The sequence below is a fragment of the Schistocerca cancellata genome, chromosome 3 (assembly GCF_023864275.1).
Source record: "Schistocerca cancellata isolate TAMUIC-IGC-003103 chromosome 3, iqSchCanc2.1, whole genome shotgun sequence".
NCBI lineage: Eukaryota > Metazoa > Arthropoda > Insecta > Orthoptera > Acrididae > Schistocerca > Schistocerca cancellata.
In genome coordinates this window covers 598,371,981-598,391,072 of record NC_064628.1, presented here as the reverse complement: position 1 = coordinate 598,391,072, position 19,092 = coordinate 598,371,981, and the positions used below count along the sequence as shown (strand labels likewise).

The following is a 19,092-nucleotide window of genomic DNA, read 5'->3' as shown; positions in this document are numbered from 1 at the left end:
CCTAGCCATTTCCCTTTTTAAATTTTCTAACCCACCTGTTCGATTAAGGGATCTGACAATCCGCACTCCTATCCGTAGAATGCCAGTTTTGTTTCTCCTGATAATGACATCCTCCTGAGTAGTCCCTGCCCAGAGATCCAAATGGGGGACTATTTTAACTCCAGAATGTTTTATCTAAGAGGATGCCATCATCATTTAACCAGCGGTAGAGCTGCATGACCTTGGGAAAAACTATGGCTGCAGTTTCCTCTCGCTTTCAGCCTTGTGCAGTACCAGCACAGCAAGGCCGTTTTGGTTAATGTTACATGAGCAGATCAGTCTGTCATCCAGACTGTTTCCCCTGCAGCTACTGAAAAGTCTGTCTGGCTTCTCAACAGATACCCCTCCATTGTGGTTGTACCAGTGGTACTGCTAACTGTATTGCTGAGGCATGCAAGCCTCCCCACCAGTGGCAGGGTCCTTGGTTCATGGGTGGCAGTTTCTCTGTAATGTGCCATTTATTTGTATTTCTTTCACAATTTTGTTTCATGTTTATTAATTCGTTAGTTCTTTTGTTTATGAATTTTCTATTAGTACTCTAAATTATGTAGTGACTTGTTCTATGACCAAGTGGATTTAGTTTCCATGCTCCCCATAAAACTTGATACTTAAATAAATAAAGGTAAAATTTGAAACCTACTTTGAAATAAATTTAACTAATGATTACTGCAGAAATAGTTAAGAGTGTGTCACCACCATGCCAGGCTAGGACACAGCGCCATGCGTACCTTGAGACAGACGAAATCATATGTCGATTCATGTTACTGAACAATGGAATTAATTATTATGATAGATAGTATGGCTGCTTCTGTAACTTGTGTTTTTCCGAAGTTGCAATATCTTAGCAAAACCTTTAAAGTCTCAAAACTATTTTCAGAGCAAATCATAATCTGTTTCAGTTCTTGCGAAGGAATTGTTTTTGCAAGCTATGATACTATGTATTCTGTGTATGTGTCTGCATTTGTCATGAACATCTCACTGGCATGTGGACTTCCCTTCATCCCAAAGTTTCATGCATTAGATTCTAGTTTTCGTCTTGATTTATATTTGGCAATAGTTTCCCTAACTTCAGAATTAATTTGTAAGATGTACACAATATCACTGAAAATTTTATACTGTTTGCAGGTCTTATATCAACATTTCTGCATGTGCATCCATTTGGAGCTGGAGTTGACTATGTGTGGTCCTACTTGCAAAAACTGGAACCCACTCTCCGACCAGGGGAAGTTGAGACACTTATGAGCCGATTCCCAACTGTTTTTCATCAAGAATTATCTGGCATTGGTGCAAATATGGAAAGACGATGGCTATTTGCTGGATTTGAATCTAAACCTTCTCTGTGACTGAAATATGATATATTTTTAGATAATTTAATTTATGAATTCACAGTAAATTGTTTAATTGTGCGATTATTATCTGTTAGTCACCACCTTTTCTGTGCTTTCCATTCAATACTTTTTTATTTTATAAAATATCAAATGTCTTCAGTAGTTATAATCTTCAGTTTCATACTTTACAGTGTATTCATCATTGTTAAAGGTTTCAATGAGATAAAGTCAGTAAATAAATGTATATATTTTGCTTCATACTGTATATTCTGGGACATTATGAATGAAAAATATTTCCAGGCATAACATCTTAAATTTTTGATGTTTTCTCCAAAAGACTTGATTTGAAACAAATAATTTATTCAGTAAAAAATAGCTGACAAAAACAGATTACACTGCTGGAATGATGTGAAACTGTGCATTAAAAATAACATATACAAAATGTTTTCATAAAAAAGTAAGTTTTTTATCTTTCACTCCTAAAAATACGGCCTCTCACTGTGCATTACAATGGCACAATGAGCAACTGTGACTCATCTTAGGTGTTTTCTGTAGTTTCAAGTTAAGTGTGAAAATTAAGGACTTTGTCTGATTTCCTTTCCATGCAATTAATTTCTATCTGAGCAGTTTCTTTTCCTTCTTATTTGAAGGTACAAAGTCAAATCATTGAAATACCACATCAGCCAGTAGCTGTCTTTTCCTTTATTTGGTAAGGCACCTAGGTTGCGTCATAGATATAGTACTATGTGAAGATTTTCAGTATGCATAACAATTTTTCATGAACTTCTTCAGTGCAGTATAAAATTACTGACATAACACATTTTCAGTTGTTCACACACGCTTACAGAATTTTTGATGATAATTCCAGAAATGAGTCATTGTATGTAGAATACACATTACTTAGCACTTAATCAGTTCCGCAGAGTAAGTGAGGCAAGTGCGTGTGACACTCCACTGGCAGAACTGTTGAGAAACAAACAATATTAATTAGTCAAAAATACAGCATGGCAAGGGGGAGGGGGGGGGGGGGGAGAGAGAGAGAGAGAGAGAGAGAGAGAGAGAGAGAGAGAAATGGGAGGGGATAGCTATAATATTCACATAAAAACCAAGATTATAGTCAATGCTCTGCCTACCAGTACCAGTTTCTTTCCTCCCCCTTCAATCGCCTTGCCAAACAGCGTATGTGACCAGAAGGATAACAGCATATTGTAGTATATATGTGGTGTCTGTCCTTTCAGCTTGTCCAAAAGAAGGGACACAATTTTGATCTTGCAGCCACTGTGAATCATGACGCAAAGGAATGTTGTATATATGTGGTGTCTGTCATTTCAGACATGTCCAAAAGAAGGGACACCACTTTGATCAAGACACAAAGGAATTAATGACATTAAGGAATTAATGACATTTAGTTGCTTGTGGGAATTTATTTACATCAATCGAGAAGTTGAAAATTTGTGCCGGACCAGGATTTGATCTTGGGTTTCCTTCTCATTAGGCTGATGCTCCGAGTACTAAGTCATCTGGATACAGTGGTCATCGCAACTGCAGACTCATTACCCTCATTATTAGTAGCATGTCACCAATTCCCATAAGAGTTCAAGCGGGGTGTGCATCTGCACTGAAGGAATCATTGGCCAGCCTCACCTTAATTATAATTTGTGTCACACAACAATATTTAACTTGACCTGGTTTAAACACTAACTATGGGTGTCTTCATCAGAAAATCCAAAACAATTACCTAAGAAGATTACAAAACCATTAACATAGAGGAAAACCAAGAATAGATGGTTATTATACTGAATATATTTATGAGGTGACTGCACTCAGATGTAGTGATAGATGAACAGATTTGTGAGCAAAATGCTCTCGCCATATAAAATAACTTCTTAAAATCATATTTCAAAACCGTATAAAAATTACAGGTATTCAAACTAACACAACGATGGGACTTGCCAGTAAAAATTATAGGTACATAACGTAGCACACTGTACACCACTTATGGCTGTAAGATGAGACAGGCACTGGAGGTGGCATCAGACTAAGATTTCATATCCACAACGTGGATGTGAAACAGTCGAAGAAATCAGCTGCTTCTAATAACAAAAATATTTTAAAAAGCATATAAGTGTTCATCTTGCAAGTCAACAGCCAGTATTATACTAAATAAAAATTTATACAGGAGACTTGATAAAATCTGAAATGAAATATATTAAATTATTCGTAGGGGCCGCATAGCGTGTGGAACTTCAAAGAAAGTTTAGTGTCCTAACAGGTGGCATGTCCTGAAGATGAGCTCAAAGAAAATTACTAATTATTTTTTAGTGCGGTGCCCAACAATGGTCACTGTTCCGTTAAGGATACATAAAATACTCAGGATACTAAAGGCTTAACTTTACAAATCGGTACACAAATTTTTATGAACAACTATATTTTAGTTTTGTTTACAACTTACGTAGACTGTGACAGCAAGAAGAACCTCAGACAATTGTTCTTTCTTTCTTCAGGTTCAAGAACAGAAGAACTCAAAGTTAAGTCCCAGAATCTCGAATGTCCGTGGAATATATTGCAACAAAATGCAATTGATTACTCTTTGGTGCATAGCGCCAGCTATTCATACAATAACTATCACCACATGCCACTTATAAATTTCAAGTTCCTGACCACCCCAGAAGATACAATACAATGTTCTTTAAATGTAACAGCAATTGTTCATCCTGTCTGTCCTATGTAATAGGCTAGACATGGATCACAGCTGATTTGTAGACATTTGTGTTTTGCAAGAGAGAATGCACTAGTTTCAAACTGTGAATAACATTATTTTTCAGACTATTATTAGTAGAAATTGCTACTTTACAATCGTATTTGTTTTGGAGGAGACGCTGACTCCTGTAAGATAAATATTGTCACTACGTTTGGTTCTTATCCACTGCTGACTGTGATACTTTTAATCAAATTAATCTCAGCATCGGATGTTGTAAGATAAAGGAGAGGAAATAGCTGTATAGGTGGAAGAATGAAAAAAGGCTTTTTTTTGTGAGAGAGAAGTTGTGTTTAACAGGACGGTGCTATGCGATCAAAGCAGCTTTTACGCGAAAAGTATTGAAAGAAATTTTATCATCAACTGTTGATAATGTTACATCCAAATAATTTAACTGATGGAATTTGTTTTTGAACTCACTAGTGAAAATGTTTTTTTGTCAAGTTCATTACAGTTTTTGAAGAGGTGATCAGTGCCATTATTAGGCCTTCTGTGAATAATCGAAATTTTATCTTCGTATGTGGAGTATGAAAGAACGCATAGATCAGATGTTTTGAATGCTTGAGAGACTGCATGAACATTCTGGCCAGAGCAACAGTCAAACACCCTCTGTACTGAGGTAAGTCAGAACAGCACAGGTATGCAGTCTTGTGTTATCTTGTTGCAAGATGCAGCATTTTTACCTGTTGTCATGCCAAGAGAAGCACCAATGACAGTTGTAGTGCTGACAGTCTGCAGTGCTCCAAAGATCATCAGACTGTCAGTGTGGATACTTTTCTTGCTTCTAAGAAGTCCCATTTCCTGACATATGAAAAGTGACATGCTTATACAATCCTGCATGACCAGCAAACAATATGTTTCCTCTCTCTGGCACTAGTTGCACGGGACCACTTGGATCAAACATGGCATTGAGTATTGCCCTGCTGAACCAACTGTTTTCGTATTTGCTTGACTGTCATTAGATCTGAACTAAGTAAATGTATTTAAGAACTGTTTGATCTGTTTCTTATCAGCAATTTTACTGGTTTCCAGTCCTCTCAAGGTGGATGCATTCAGAGATACATTTCTGTATCTGTGTGAACAAGGGCCTATACACAGCATAGCCTTTGTTGAATAGATGAAGGCATCTGCCACATCTGGTAAGATATGAGGTCCAAGTTTTTACCCATAACTTTATGCTAAATATTCATTGAAACATATACATACAACAATGGCACAAATATAATCTGCACATTTAATTTTGAGCCGGGGAGGGATGTATATAAAGCTCACAATAGTGTCACTCTTAATCACATTGTTTAATGTTGTAATAAAAGATAAATTGCATGGAAAGACATGTGTTCAAATTACCGTCTTCACTGAGGTCACTATTAATTTCATGTCCAGTATTTGTTTCATAACTGTCTGTTTTTTCACACTCTTCTCCAAAAGTAAGTTCTCCTCACAACCATCCAAGGCATTGGACATGTAGCACATCTTGAACCTTTGGCTGACAGAACCTGGTGATGCTGTGCAGCATCAAGAGGGAATTCTGTATATATAAGGCTGACAGATGTCAATTTAATCTTCCCAGATGAAGTGAGAGCTTGATTCATTTCTAAAAGCCATTCAAAATAGTGTTTTTGAAGACAATCTTTAATTAACTTGTTTACAACATCAAGCACTTGCATTTTTGATGTCATTCCTTCCAGATGTATCAACTAGGTCTGCCTCCCAGTAACTTTTTTTTTACTTGAGATATGATAAGACTTTTAAAAGCATATGACACTACCACACATCTCTTATTGAGTGGCACACCAGATCTGCAATTCCAAATAGTAGCTATACAGTCCATCATTAATTCTGTTTTCATCCAAGTTTTTTCTTAGGAATGAATCACTAAGCTCCTAGGGATATTTTCATTGGCAAAGATATTTACAATTCAGAATTACTTAGAGAGACAGTATTCCTTCCACTTCAATAATGCTTTTGTACATTTCCAGGTGTTCTTAATTGGATACCTGTTTACTCCCCTTCTACGATTTTTTCTTTCACCCTCTGCAATGTCTGTTAATGTGAAAAATGATGAGTTACATTATGGTTTGGAGCCCTTGTTCAACTGTATGTCCCCCTGTAACTGATGCGAAAGGCAATGGCAGAAAACTTTGCTATTCAAACCAACCTTAGGAGTGATGACAGCTTTTCGTATTCCAGTATTACTTTGCTTGGCATGTCCCTAGAGGTGCACATCTTGCCGGCAGTACTAATCTGGTGTAAAAGGTAACACTGATGCTGTTGCACTTTGATTACATGTGCCTGACACTTTACAAGTTCCCATAGTAGTGGAAACCAATATAATGGCAGGTTTTACACAAAAGTGATATACAATGTCTGAAGCATACATGTATATATTATTTTAGTAGTAGATACATATGAGACAAAAAAATCACAACATAATTACATAGTTTCTTTCACAAAACAAGTACTATGCAGACAGTATATCGAGGAAACAAATGAGGACTCCGACTGTCTGAGAGGAGAGGAGCAGTGCAGGGAAATGACCTGCTTCACTCTCGAAAGACTGCCATCTTACGTCTGCGTTCTGTGCTTTCACGAAAGCAGAACTGACAAAACCGTTATAGGGATCACTGATTCCTTTCCTTTGATGAGAGTTGCATTCAAGTCCCTTTATGCACCAGGACTAGTCTCTTCACTTATTTCAAAATACAAAAAACAAGCAATCAACAATGCAAAGCAAATTGGAGTACACAATGAATTTGGTAGTGGCTACTGTGCAATTGTTTGCTGCAGTTGGCAGTGGTAGTTTAGGACCCACCTCTGCCGATGTCTTACACAACCCTAGTTCAAAAGACTTCACATCTAAAACTACCATGATATAGTGTCCACATAGCAACAAAATAAGGTGTTCACATTTCCTGTGTGGAAATTGGTATAATGGCACTCACTGTTCAGCTGTGTTACTGCAATGTTAGTACTTTGTCCAAACTTCGTTCTTCCTAATTAGCTCAAACTTTCTCTTCAGCATTAATTTTGTTAGGATTTGTAGCTCTTACAATGAAATTGTCACCCACTTGTCTCATATCACTCTTTTCAGCTTATATGAGGTCACAAATTGCCTTCCATTGTGATAAACACACACTGCAAGTATTCCCCAAAGGTTTTCCATGGGTTTCAAATCAAGGCTACATGCAGACCAGGGCAAGACACCAATCAATATCTATCTTCAAACCACTTTTTTGTTGTAACAGAAACATGCATAGATGCATTATCTTATTGAAACATTACTTTCATCCCCTAGGGCCTCATAAATTCTAATCCATTCTGTCTCTAGCATCTCAGTGTACATATTAAGAGTTCATTCTAGTGTTCACCCAAGCCATGTGTGATTTACCTCTACTGCAGAAGGCTGCCCATACCATAACACTTCCACCACCAAACTTGCTGCGCATTCTTACATGCTACTCTATTCTCAGATTATGCCAATCTTATTGAAATCCATCCAGACCATCTAAATTAAACTTTTTCTCATCACTGAACATCACTTTATTCCATTCTCAAGTCCATTACATATGTCTTTCAGCAAATTACAATCTAACCTCTTTATATTTGGGTGTTGAAGCAGGTTTCTGCAGTCGTTTCTTGAATGTGAGATGTTTGTCATTTGACGAAGTTTGTCATACATGAATGCCAGTTACTACCATCTGTACATCAGCAACAAGTTGAGAAGAGTAATGGTTTGTGGGCCTTGCCTTGTGCAAAAGTAACCATTTTGATGCCTCAGATAATTTTCTACTTCGCCCATAGTTCCTGTTCTGTCCACATTGTGCATCCTGTCTAATGAAATTATAGATCACTGTACTTGAACCATTCAAATTCTTGCTATTTGATGATTAAAGTGTTACATTTTCTTCTACAAATTGATTTTTGCTTTTACATCATATAATAACTCTTTTCCATGTCGCAGTGCCACAATCGTGGTTTATGTACATAATGCACACTATCACTAATGATGTCTCTTTCCTATCTGCAGGAATGACACGTATGCGCACACTAGCACCACACAGAGCCGACTGCCTTTAAACTGAGTTCCACCCTCTACCAACTGAATCGTTATGTCTTGTTATATACTGTACTACTGACATCAAATGTGATACCATTCGTGTTGCATTTGTCAGTATACTGGATCTCACATATATTCTATGTGCAATTATTTCAACTGGCATTGTTAATTTTCCTGCAATTTTTCATGCCTTTATACTGATTTCCACTACTCTAGGTAAAATCTTCTGGCAATCTCTGTGCTAGGAAGCACTTGAAGAAGCCACTTCTACACACAAACCTGGAGAACCAACAGTTGCTGGCTGCCATAGAATTCTGTCAGTGGTACATTTAAGATCTTGATAATTTTCAAGATCTTTAACTGAACTGCTTGTTATGAAAAAGTTATCCCATCTTTTTTTATCTCTAGACAAAGTAAAGAACCCTAGATTCCAATTCAGTACTTTTTCAATCTTAAGGTCCTCTGAAATATTTCCTTGGTGAAAGGGCTATTTTCAATTTATTCTCTAATGCAATTCAATGCTACAAATTAGATTAGTCCAAAACATACTTTTAGCCAGCTTTTCTATTAGTTACCAGAATGAGATTTTCACTCTGCAGCACAGTGTGCACTGATATGAAACTTCCTGACAGATTAAAACTGTGTGCCAGACCGAGACTCGAACTTGGGACCTTTGCCTTTCTCGGGAAAGTGCTCTGCCAACTGAACTACCCAAGGACGACTCACGACCCGTCCTCACAGCTTCAATTCTACCAGTACCTCCTACCTCCCAAACTTCACAGAAGCTCTTCTGCGAACCTTGCAGAACTAGCACTCCTGGAAGAAAGGATGTTGTGGAGACATGGCTTAGCCACAGCCTAGGGGATGTTTCCAGAATGAGATTTTCACTCTGCAGCAGAGTGTGCGCTGATATGAAACTTCCTGACAGATTAAAACTGTGTGCTGGACCGAAACTCGAACTCGGGACCTTTGCCTTTCACAGGCAAGTGCTCTACCAACTGAGCTACCCAAGCACGACTCACAGTGTAATGGCATAGCACAATGGATAGCATATAAATCTGACGTGTGGGAGGTTGTAGGTTCAAATCCTGTCACATCTAGTGATTTTTTTTATTTTTGTAAATCCAATGAAAAAACTTTTGATTATTGATTTTATTCAATTAATTTGTTTAAATTAGTTTTCTTTATTTCTAATACCTTGCCGTGTCATTTTCATCATATTATTTTTTTTATTTGCTCCTTTTTTTCTTCCTATCATTCTTTTTTCATTTGGAATCTGCTTGTATTGCCTATAATCTGCAACCAAGTGCCAACCAGGACTGCTATATGGTTGGTAATGCAGCAGCCTGTGTAGCCAGTGTGAGAATACTTGCAGTCAACCAGTGACAGCGAGAAATTACAGTTTGCTTTTACTGCTGAAAGTGATATTTTTCTGTCTTCAGTTTACTTATAGAGGTTAGCCTTAAATGGCGTGAAGAAAGCAATCATGATTTTAGTTCTACCACAAATTGCTGATCGGATTTTTCTTGGATATATTACACATCATGAAGTTGTGGTTGGTTAGGACATAAGTTTAAATTCAGAGCTACGAAACACTGTCTGCTGCAGTTCATTCCGGGTTCACTTAAAATCAGCTGTGTCTCATTTGCATCATATCTTGTGGCAACTAATTCCAACACTGCTCCAAGTTACACTAACAGATCTGTGAAGTGACCCACTGTGTTCGTGTGTCACCTACAACCGAGTACTTGCCGGCAGTGGATGTGGCAACACTTGAGTGGCAAGTGACAGATATCAGCTATCAAGTAATTTTAATCAGATTATACACTCTATAACATTTGTTTCATTTTTGTTGATATCCATCTTATTACCTCTTTTCCATACAATCCATTCTATTCAACTGATCTTCCAAGTCCTTGCCATCCCAGATAGAATTATGATGTCTTTGGCAAACGTGAAAAACTTTTATTTCCTCTCCCTTTCCAGATTTCTGCTTGATTTCGAATTACATCAAATACAAACTTTTGTTGATGATTTTATTTTAGCATTACCACTCACTGTGAAAAACTAAATTTTATTATTTGGCTTGAGAAAAACTGCGCCTGCAATATAGTGTAAAAGAACTGTCAAGCATGGTTGTGGTCACTAGTTCAATGACATATGGACAATCAAAGACCGTTACATTTTTATCTCATATGCACTGATTAAGTTCCAAAAACTAACAACTTTGTTGCTCAAATTCTAACTGTAGAATGAGCACTGCATTTGAAGTTCCCAAAGCTCTGAAAATATACCAGTATTTGTAGGTTTGTGGAGATAAGCTAAACCATAATCTTTCATGGTTGCATTCTGAAGAAAATGGGTTATTTATATTCTAGCTAGTGTTGTAATAGTTCTGTGCATTTCTGGAATGAGGATTACTTTTAACACGACATAGAAGTTCTCAGTGCTAAATCACCATCACATGAAAAAACTGCTTTAAATCAGCCGCTAGTTTCATAAAAGCAAAACTGACACAATCTGCCCAAATTTATATACTTCTGACAGTCTACCACCATGTTTCTGAAGTGTTTGGCAGAGGCTCTTCCAGTTGTTCAGCTTCTTACACATTTTAGTTTTCTGCCCATTATTGTCAATAGCTGACCGCACTAACACTTCCTTTTGCTGCTACAAAAATTTTCAGTGTTCAAGTGACTGCTCTGTCATTTGGACACACTGCACCTCTTCTAATTTCTTTTCAGTAATATTGTTTATCTACTTCTCATGGTAGATAACACTACAGTAGTTTAGCACTATATTGTGTTCATTATCTGTGGTATTATTTTATCAAACTGTCACATTGTATCTACAGATGTTAGTTTGGAGTCCTTTCATACATTAGGTGAGATTTAATTGATTATGAAAGGCAGCAGAAAGACATAATGGCAATCATAATTGACATGTCGTGGTGATCTGTTGCGAAACTCCTTGTTCAACAATGTACGATGAACAGTGTGTTCCAGAACACTTGTGTGTACGCCAGCACTGTGCTCTTCTGACAGAGATGCCACAGATCACCATCTATCCAACTTTACAGAGCAGACAAGCCTATGAATTACACATTCTGTGAAGAATCTTCAACGTACGATGATTTAGCGCCTGGTGGTAGTTCCAATGTCCTACGTCTTTCTATACATGCTCATGGCATGTAGCCTGTAAATACTGTAGCAGCTTCACCATTTTCTAAGTACTTGTTCACAGGGTCTATCCTTTGTCAAAGTCGCCATGGATTTCCCCATTTTCAGCCCATGATTTGCCAGGAAGATTCTCCATCTGTGTCTGCTCCATTTACATACTCTTGTTACTATGCCACATGCCTGCAATGCCACCATGCACTATCCAGTGTCACGGTGAGCAGTAGTCAGTGGTCATAATGTTTTCACTTATCAATGTAACTTTAGCTATTGTCAATGGAAGGGTGATTATATATGTGGTGTCTGTCCTTTCGGACATGTCCGAGTATGAGGATAATGGGCAGGGGTACTACGTCAGTAGTGTGTGAATAAGTTGAGAATTTGGGTCTGACGGGAGGCAAACTGTGGTAGTCCATGCAGCTGCGATGACCACTGTGTCTGGATGATTTAGTGGTCAGAGCCTCTACCAATAGAGCAGGAGACCGATGTTAGGATTCCCGACTGGCACTAATTTACAACTTTCCCCACTGATGTGAATCAGTCCCCACTAGCAGCTAAAAGTCATTAAGTCCTCTGTGTCTTGAGTGGGATCAATTCGTAAGTAATTTTGGTAACATTACAAGGGGTATTAGAAAAGCGAAATTCCTGAAAACACACTATCGCATTTAGTTCAGTCTAATCTCGTGGTTTATTTCATCAAGAATTATTCTACGAGTGTAGTATTTCAAGTCCATAGTGCTCTAGACTACTAAATATAACTTCCATATAGAGTTAAACATGTTTTGAATGGTAACATGTGGCAGCTCCTTAATTGGATTGCATGTTCCGTTCTCTGCTTTGTGGAGTGAAAGGCTCTGCCTCTCTTAAAGGCTTGTTTATAGCACAAGATGATGTTGGATTTGGGAACTTGCTATTTATAGACATCTCAATACAAGTTACCAGTCATGACATGGGGCGATATTGCTGGATTCACACATATATCATGTACATTAAGAGTGTGTACATGTAGTCATTGCTAGATAATGGCTATGAGATTCCTGTGCAACCTTGTTTGCTGTGCTTGTCCCATTGTCTTCCTACACCACCACACTCTTGATACAGAATGTTTAAAACTCAGTTATACAAAAGTAACTTTTAATTGTGAAAAGGGTAAACAACTTATGGATGTTTGATACAGCACTGAATGCAGTTTTATTCTCACCTAACAGCGATAGTTCCCGACGTTCCCACTAGGTGGCATGTGTGAATGAGTTGTCTAACAGTCATATAATGGTGCATCCCATACACAGTGTTGTTTATTGTTTCACAAATCATAATCTGCTGCTACAGTTCAGGGACAATTCACGACTAAATATCGTGAGACACCACCTCAAAGATAAACTGTTATTAATTGGTACAATCGTTTCATCCAAACTGGCTGTGCATCACACAGGATGCCGGGCCAGTGTCAGCCAGCAGTCTCTGACGCAGCAATTGAACAAGTTCAGCAGTCTTACATACATAGTATGGGTAAATCAATGAGACATGCCAGTTTAAAATTGAACATGCCTAGTGTTACAGCATGGAAGGTATTACGGAAATCAAACCCTGCAAACTGGAGGTTTGCAAGCTTTAATGGAAAGTGACAAAGAAATGAGCCGAGTATTGTGTAGGAATGTTTAACAAAATGCAGACTGAAGGTGATTTTCTTAATAAAGCTGTTTTCAGTGATGAAGCTTGGGTTCCATACCTGCATTAAAGTGAATTTAGATTAGATTAGATTTACTTTCATTCCAATTGATCTGTAGTGAGGTGGTCCTCCAGGATGTGGAACATGTCAGAAAAACAATAATACATGACAAATATTTACAACTAAAACAAATAAGCTAATGTACCATTCCACAGGTCCCAGGTGGAAGGCCTGTCATTTTTTAATGAACACTATATGAAAGAGTCATTTTACAAATACTAATGCACTGAATTTAAAATAAAAAAAGTTTATTTATTTATTTATTTGTAAGGAGTTGGCCACCAATAAATCCTTTAGGCTTCTGTTAAACTGAATATCATTGCTTGTTAAGCTTTTTATGGCTGCTGGCAAGTTATTGAAAATGTGTGTTCCTGAATAATGCACACCTTTTTGTACGAGACTAAGTGACTTTAAATCCTTGTGAAGATTATTCTTATTTCTAGCTGAGCTGTTGGTTTGAAAAAAGTGATATATTTTTAATGACAAATTTCATTAAGGAATAAATATATTGGGAAGCAGTAGTTAGTATCCCTAGTTCCCTAAACAGGTTTCTGCAGGATGTTCTTGAGTTCACACCACGTATAACTCTTACTGCATGTTTTTGTGCCCGGAAAACTTTAGCTTGGCTTGATGAATTACCCCAAAAAATAATCCCATATGACATTATGGGATGAAAGTAAGCATAGTATGCCAGCTTTTTCATTTTATATCCCCTATGTCTGACAAAATTCGCATTGCAAACATAGATTTGTTAAGACGCTTCAGCAGTTATGTGGTGTGCTCCTCCCAGTTGAATTTATTATCAAGCTGTAATCCCAAGAATTTAACACTGTCCACTTCTTCTATCTTCTTGCCATCATATGTTAAACATATACTCGTGGGACACCCCTTAGAAGTTCTGAACTGCATGTAGTGTGTTTTTTCAAAGTTTAGTGACAAAGGATTGGCTAGGAACCAGTGATTAATGTCCACTAATATTTTATTAGCTGATCTTTCTAAGACTACACTTGATTTGCTATTTATTGCAATGTTTGTATCATAGGCAAACAAAACGAACTTGGCATCTGGTAATGTTACTGATGAAAGGTCATTGATATGCACAAGAAAAAGTAAGGGCTCCAAAATGGAACCTTGTGGGACCCCACATGTAATTAGTTCCCAGTTGGATGATGCCTGATAGCTTGATACATGTATCTTTCCTAATAACACCCTTTATTTCCTTCCAGAGATATAAGATTTGAACCATTTTGCAGCATTTCCTGTTACACTATAATATTCTAATTTACTTAAAAGGATATTGTGATTTACACAGTCAAATGCCTTTGACAGATCACAAAATATACCAGTTGCCTGCAATTTTTTGTCTAATGAATTAAGCACATTTTCACTGTAAGTGCAGATAGCCTTCTCAATATCAGAACCCTTTAGAAATCCAAACTGTGACTTTGACAGTATGTTATTTGAGATAAGATGGTTATAAAGCCGACTGTACATTACTTTATCTAAAATTTTTTAGAATGCTGGCAACAGTGAAATTGGACAGAAATTTGATGCTGTTTCTTTATCTCCCTTCTTAAACAGTGGCTTAACTTCAGCATATTTCAACCATTCAGGAAATATTCCACTGATAGCTTAATATATTACTTAGCTCAGAGTCACATTCTTTAATTAACTTTGTTGATATTTCATCATACCCACTAGATGTTTTTGATTTTAAAGATTTTATGATGGACATTATTTCTGTTGGGGTAGTGAGGGTCAAATTCATATTATGGAAGTTACTTGAAATGTCTGGTCTGAGGTATTCCATAGCAGCATCTACCGAACCTGACAACCCCATCTTTTCAGTAACAGTTATAAAATGTTTGTTAAAAAGTTCTGCAACACTATACACATCTGTCACTAATGTATCATTTATTCTTAATGCTATTTGTTCCTCTTCATGTCTGGTTCTACCGGTCTCCTCCTTCACTATATCCCATATTGTCTTTATTTTGTTATCTGATATGACTATCTTTTCCTAGTAATATATTTGCTTTGAGATCCATATTACAGTCTTTAATATTTTGCAGTATTTCTTGTAATGTGCTATAGCATCAACATCGGAACTGTTCCGGATTGACAGATACAGTTTTCTTTTTGTTTTACAAGATACCCCTATTCCTTGAATAATCCATGGCTTCTTTGTAGACTTTGCTCTAACCTTGGTAAGTTTTGGGGGAAAACAGTGTTCGAATAAAGTAAGCACTTTATTTGCAAAAGTGTTATATTTTTCATTCATGCCACGAGCACTGTAAACATCAGTCCAGTGTATGTCTCTGAGGAGTGTCCCAAAATAATCAATTTTTGGCTTATTGATTACCCTCTTGAGCTCAGATTTAACAGATTTTATATCCTGTTCAGTATTAACATTTAACGGAAGGAACTGCATGTCATGGTCTGAGAGGCCATTGACTATTGGTTTTGTAATATAATTTTGTTCATTGGACTTTTCTATAAAGATATTATCAATGGCTGTTTGTGAGCAAGTGGCTACCCTAGTAGGGAACTTTACAGTGGGAATTAAGTTGAATGATAAGTGTTACTAACTCAAATAAGTTATTATTGGGAGAGTCTTTAAGGAAATCTACATTGAAATTACTAGCAACCACTATTTCTTTGTTTTTGGTTGTTAAATGGGCCAGTACAGCTTCAAGGTGGTTTACAAACAGATTAAAGTTATCTGCAGGTGCTCGATATATACTTAATATTATAAAGGATTTTTTGTGAAATTCTAATCCTGTTGCACATGCTTCCATATGCTATTCTAGCCAAAATTTATGACTGTCCACGTTCTTAAATTTATGACAGTTCCTGATGAATGTGGCAACTCCTCCTTTCTTTATTTCTGATCTACAAAAGTGAGATGCTAACCTAAACCCTGTAAGACTTTAAAAGTTCTATACCAGTGGTCACATGATGTTCAGAGAGGCAGGTAATGTCAGCTGGGTTTGAAGACTCTAATTCATCTATGCAGATAGTTAGTTCATTAATTTTATTTCTCAGTCCTCGAATATTTTGATGCAATAAAGATAGCTGACATTTCACATCGACTGAGTTAAAATTGGGTAGTGTTAAAATATCTGCTGTCTGTTGAAAATTCTTAACCAATACCTGTTTATGCTGATGTAATAAGCTGGAATTGTGTTTTTTGATTTGTTTCTCAAACTGAAGGTTTGTCTCAGTTGTAACCTCTCTTAAAATTTGCTTTCTTTCTGTCCTCCCTACCCTAAAAAGGGTATTTTCTGAACCCTATAACCACGGGTGTTTTACCACTCATGACAGTGCCTCCCCCCTTTAACTTTCCTGCTATTTCCCCAGCCAATTTACCCTTCCCCTTCCTGTTGAGGTGAAGGCCATGCCTAGTATAATCCCACCTACTGAGAGAATCAACAGAAACCACACCAATGTGTGACCCTGCACCCGACATAAGCAGCCGTTCCAGCTCCAAATTGACTCTCTTGACAGAAGAGTTCAAATGAGGTCGGTCATGGTGCCCAAGAACAGATACAAACTCAACACTAGTATGCTTCGATGCTGATGCAATCTTTGCCAGGTCACACTCTATACTGTACCCAGGATCTCTGTCAATACTGTTACCTGCCCCACTCACTATAACCACAGTGTCATCATTAGTGAAATCTTTGCAAAGTGATCCTAAATCATCTGTCACCTGCTCCAGACCAGCACTAGCTTTAAAAAAATTGGTGACCTGGTATTCTGATTCTAGTTCATTCTGCAAAAGTTGACCAACACCTCTTCTATGGGAACTACCTAACAACAACACTTTCTTTCTCTTTACTGAATTCCCTACATTCTTAATTTTCAATTTGCTGCTGAAAGTTTGTTGTGCCCTGTCTACACCTGCAACTGCCTGAGGCTCACCAGCTTCTAACTGAGGCAACAGGTCAAATCTATTTTCCACATTCACCATGAAGCTGTCAGACAAAGTTCTGGGCCTTCTCCTCCTGTTGCCTATTGCTACTTCCCACCTCTCTTTACCCTTCTCCGTTCTTAACCTGTCAAGAACTCCCCTGGCCTTGTCTAACTCAGCCTGAAGGGCGGCAATTTTCCCCTCCTGTTCTAGTATCTTTCTATCTCTACTACAAATCCTACAAAACCACTGATGAGTCTCATTTACTTCCCCTATTCCCACACCACTACAGTCACCCACATAGAAAAACTACAGCACCCATCACACCAAAGCCCCGACCTAACAATTCTACGGCAAGTCAAGCACTTTTCACTCATGATAAACGTAATAGTTTATTAAGAATAAGTCAGTTAAATTACAGAAAACACGAAAATATGGTTGCAAAAATTTGGCCTATACGCAACTGTGTGTAAACAAAAACAACTGTGCAAAGTTTCTGAAACAACAACTTAAACTTTACGCTACTTTCCAGAAATGCTACTTAAATAATGAAGAGGTACACTAAGTTAAATTGCTGGAGAGAGCAAGGTACAACTAAATGAAATTCTATAGTTTTGCTGCAGCAAAACGTAAACAGAAAATACGACTGTACAATCTTTTCGCGTTTTCTGCTATATTACATAAAGAAAAATGAAACCTTTAATGGCACACTTAAAAGGCACACTAATACACTTATTTACCACATAATCAGTACTAATCTATATGTTTTATAATCTAAACTGACTTATCTTTACGAGAACACCAAAACTCGTGCTAGTCGCCTGGCTGCAGCATAATGTTCGTATATGGGATGAGTAGAAACCACATCATGTAACTGAATGTGTATGGGACTCACCAAAGATAAATGTTTTTTGCACTGCAGTCTGTAGCAACAACATTTGTCGTGTTAAAAAATGGTAGCCACATTGAACATATGTTAATAAAATCTGTAAGTTGTTTACCTTTTTGACAATTAATGGTTAGTTTCGTATCTAAAATGTATAAATGCCCTATGTGTTGTGTGTGAGGAAAGCTGAGCATTTTAAGAGGCAACCACTGTCTGGAAATGAGCCATTTCAGTGCTATAGGGCATAAAAAAATTTAAGAATGATTTCGGGTCCCATAATTTTGCTGGTTTCCTGGGCTGGCGATGCAGGACAATACTTGGCAGCTATGGCTTAATTTGTATAGAATGTGTGACATTGTTTGTGGTGTGGTACTCTTGCTGGATTGTGTGTAGTTCATGATCTGTGGTGTATCCTGGTACAAAATAATGCTTTTTATGATCTTGTGAATTATTCACATCATTTACTGATAAAATGAACATGAACACGTAGTGTTGTGCTGTTTCTAAGTTCAGTAATCCTGGAAGTAGATGGCTCTGAGCACTATGCGACTTAACTTCTGAGGTCATCAGTCGCCTAGAACTTAGAACTAATTAAACCTAACTAACCTAAGGACATCACACACATCCATGCCTGAGGCAGGATTCGAACCTGCGACCATAGCGGTCGCTCGGCTCCAGACTGTAGCACCTAGAACCGCACGGCCACTCCGGCCGGCTGGAAGTAGAACTGAAGGTATTCTTTACCACTAAATTCCAAAATACGTAGGACTACACATGGAATTGTTATCTAAGAGTATATGAGATGATAACAGCAGTATCAAAAATACAATGATATGTTCCAAATATTTTCGTCCACTGGATTACAAATGAGACTAAAAGAAAGTCGAGATGTCAGATTCAATTACATACCAGAAAATATACAGGTAGCATGGAAGCAGTTCTTGCACTGGAGGTTCTGACAATGCAGAAGTGATAAAAGAGAATGTAACAATGACTCAACATATTGGACATTTTGTGTCTCAAGTAAAACCAAATAAACAAGTCAGTTAATACAGAAATTCTTCCTGACCTGGTTGTTATAAGCAAAGAGCAAGAAATTAAGGAAATGAAAAAAGAATTGCCTACTTCGAAGAGTATAAACTCTGTAATGGAGAAAAAATTGCAGCCATGAAAGAAAAATAAAATAACTTTTTTCTGTTGCCAGTT

General features: G+C 37.4%; 2 protein-coding genes across 2 annotated transcripts in view; one reads left to right on the top strand and one right to left on the bottom strand.

The window, feature by feature from the left end:
- Positions 1-2,335, top strand: part of LOC126175488 (ecto-NOX disulfide-thiol exchanger 2) — a 225,256-nt gene extending 222,921 nt beyond the window's left edge. The window contains exon 12 of the mRNA XM_049922308.1: positions 1,165-2,335. Within this exon, the coding sequence (XP_049778265.1) occupies positions 1,165-1,382 (218 nt within the window). The 3' untranslated portion in view covers positions 1,383-2,335. The remainder of the gene's footprint in view (positions 1-1,164) is intronic.
- LOC126175490 (cyclic GMP-AMP synthase-like receptor) overlaps positions 2,047-19,092 on the bottom strand; it is a 243,609-nt gene continuing 226,563 nt past the window's right edge. The window contains exon 10 of the mRNA XM_049922310.1: positions 2,047-2,330. Within this exon, the coding sequence (XP_049778267.1) occupies positions 2,279-2,330 (52 nt within the window). The 3' untranslated portion in view covers positions 2,047-2,278. The remainder of the gene's footprint in view (positions 2,331-19,092) is intronic.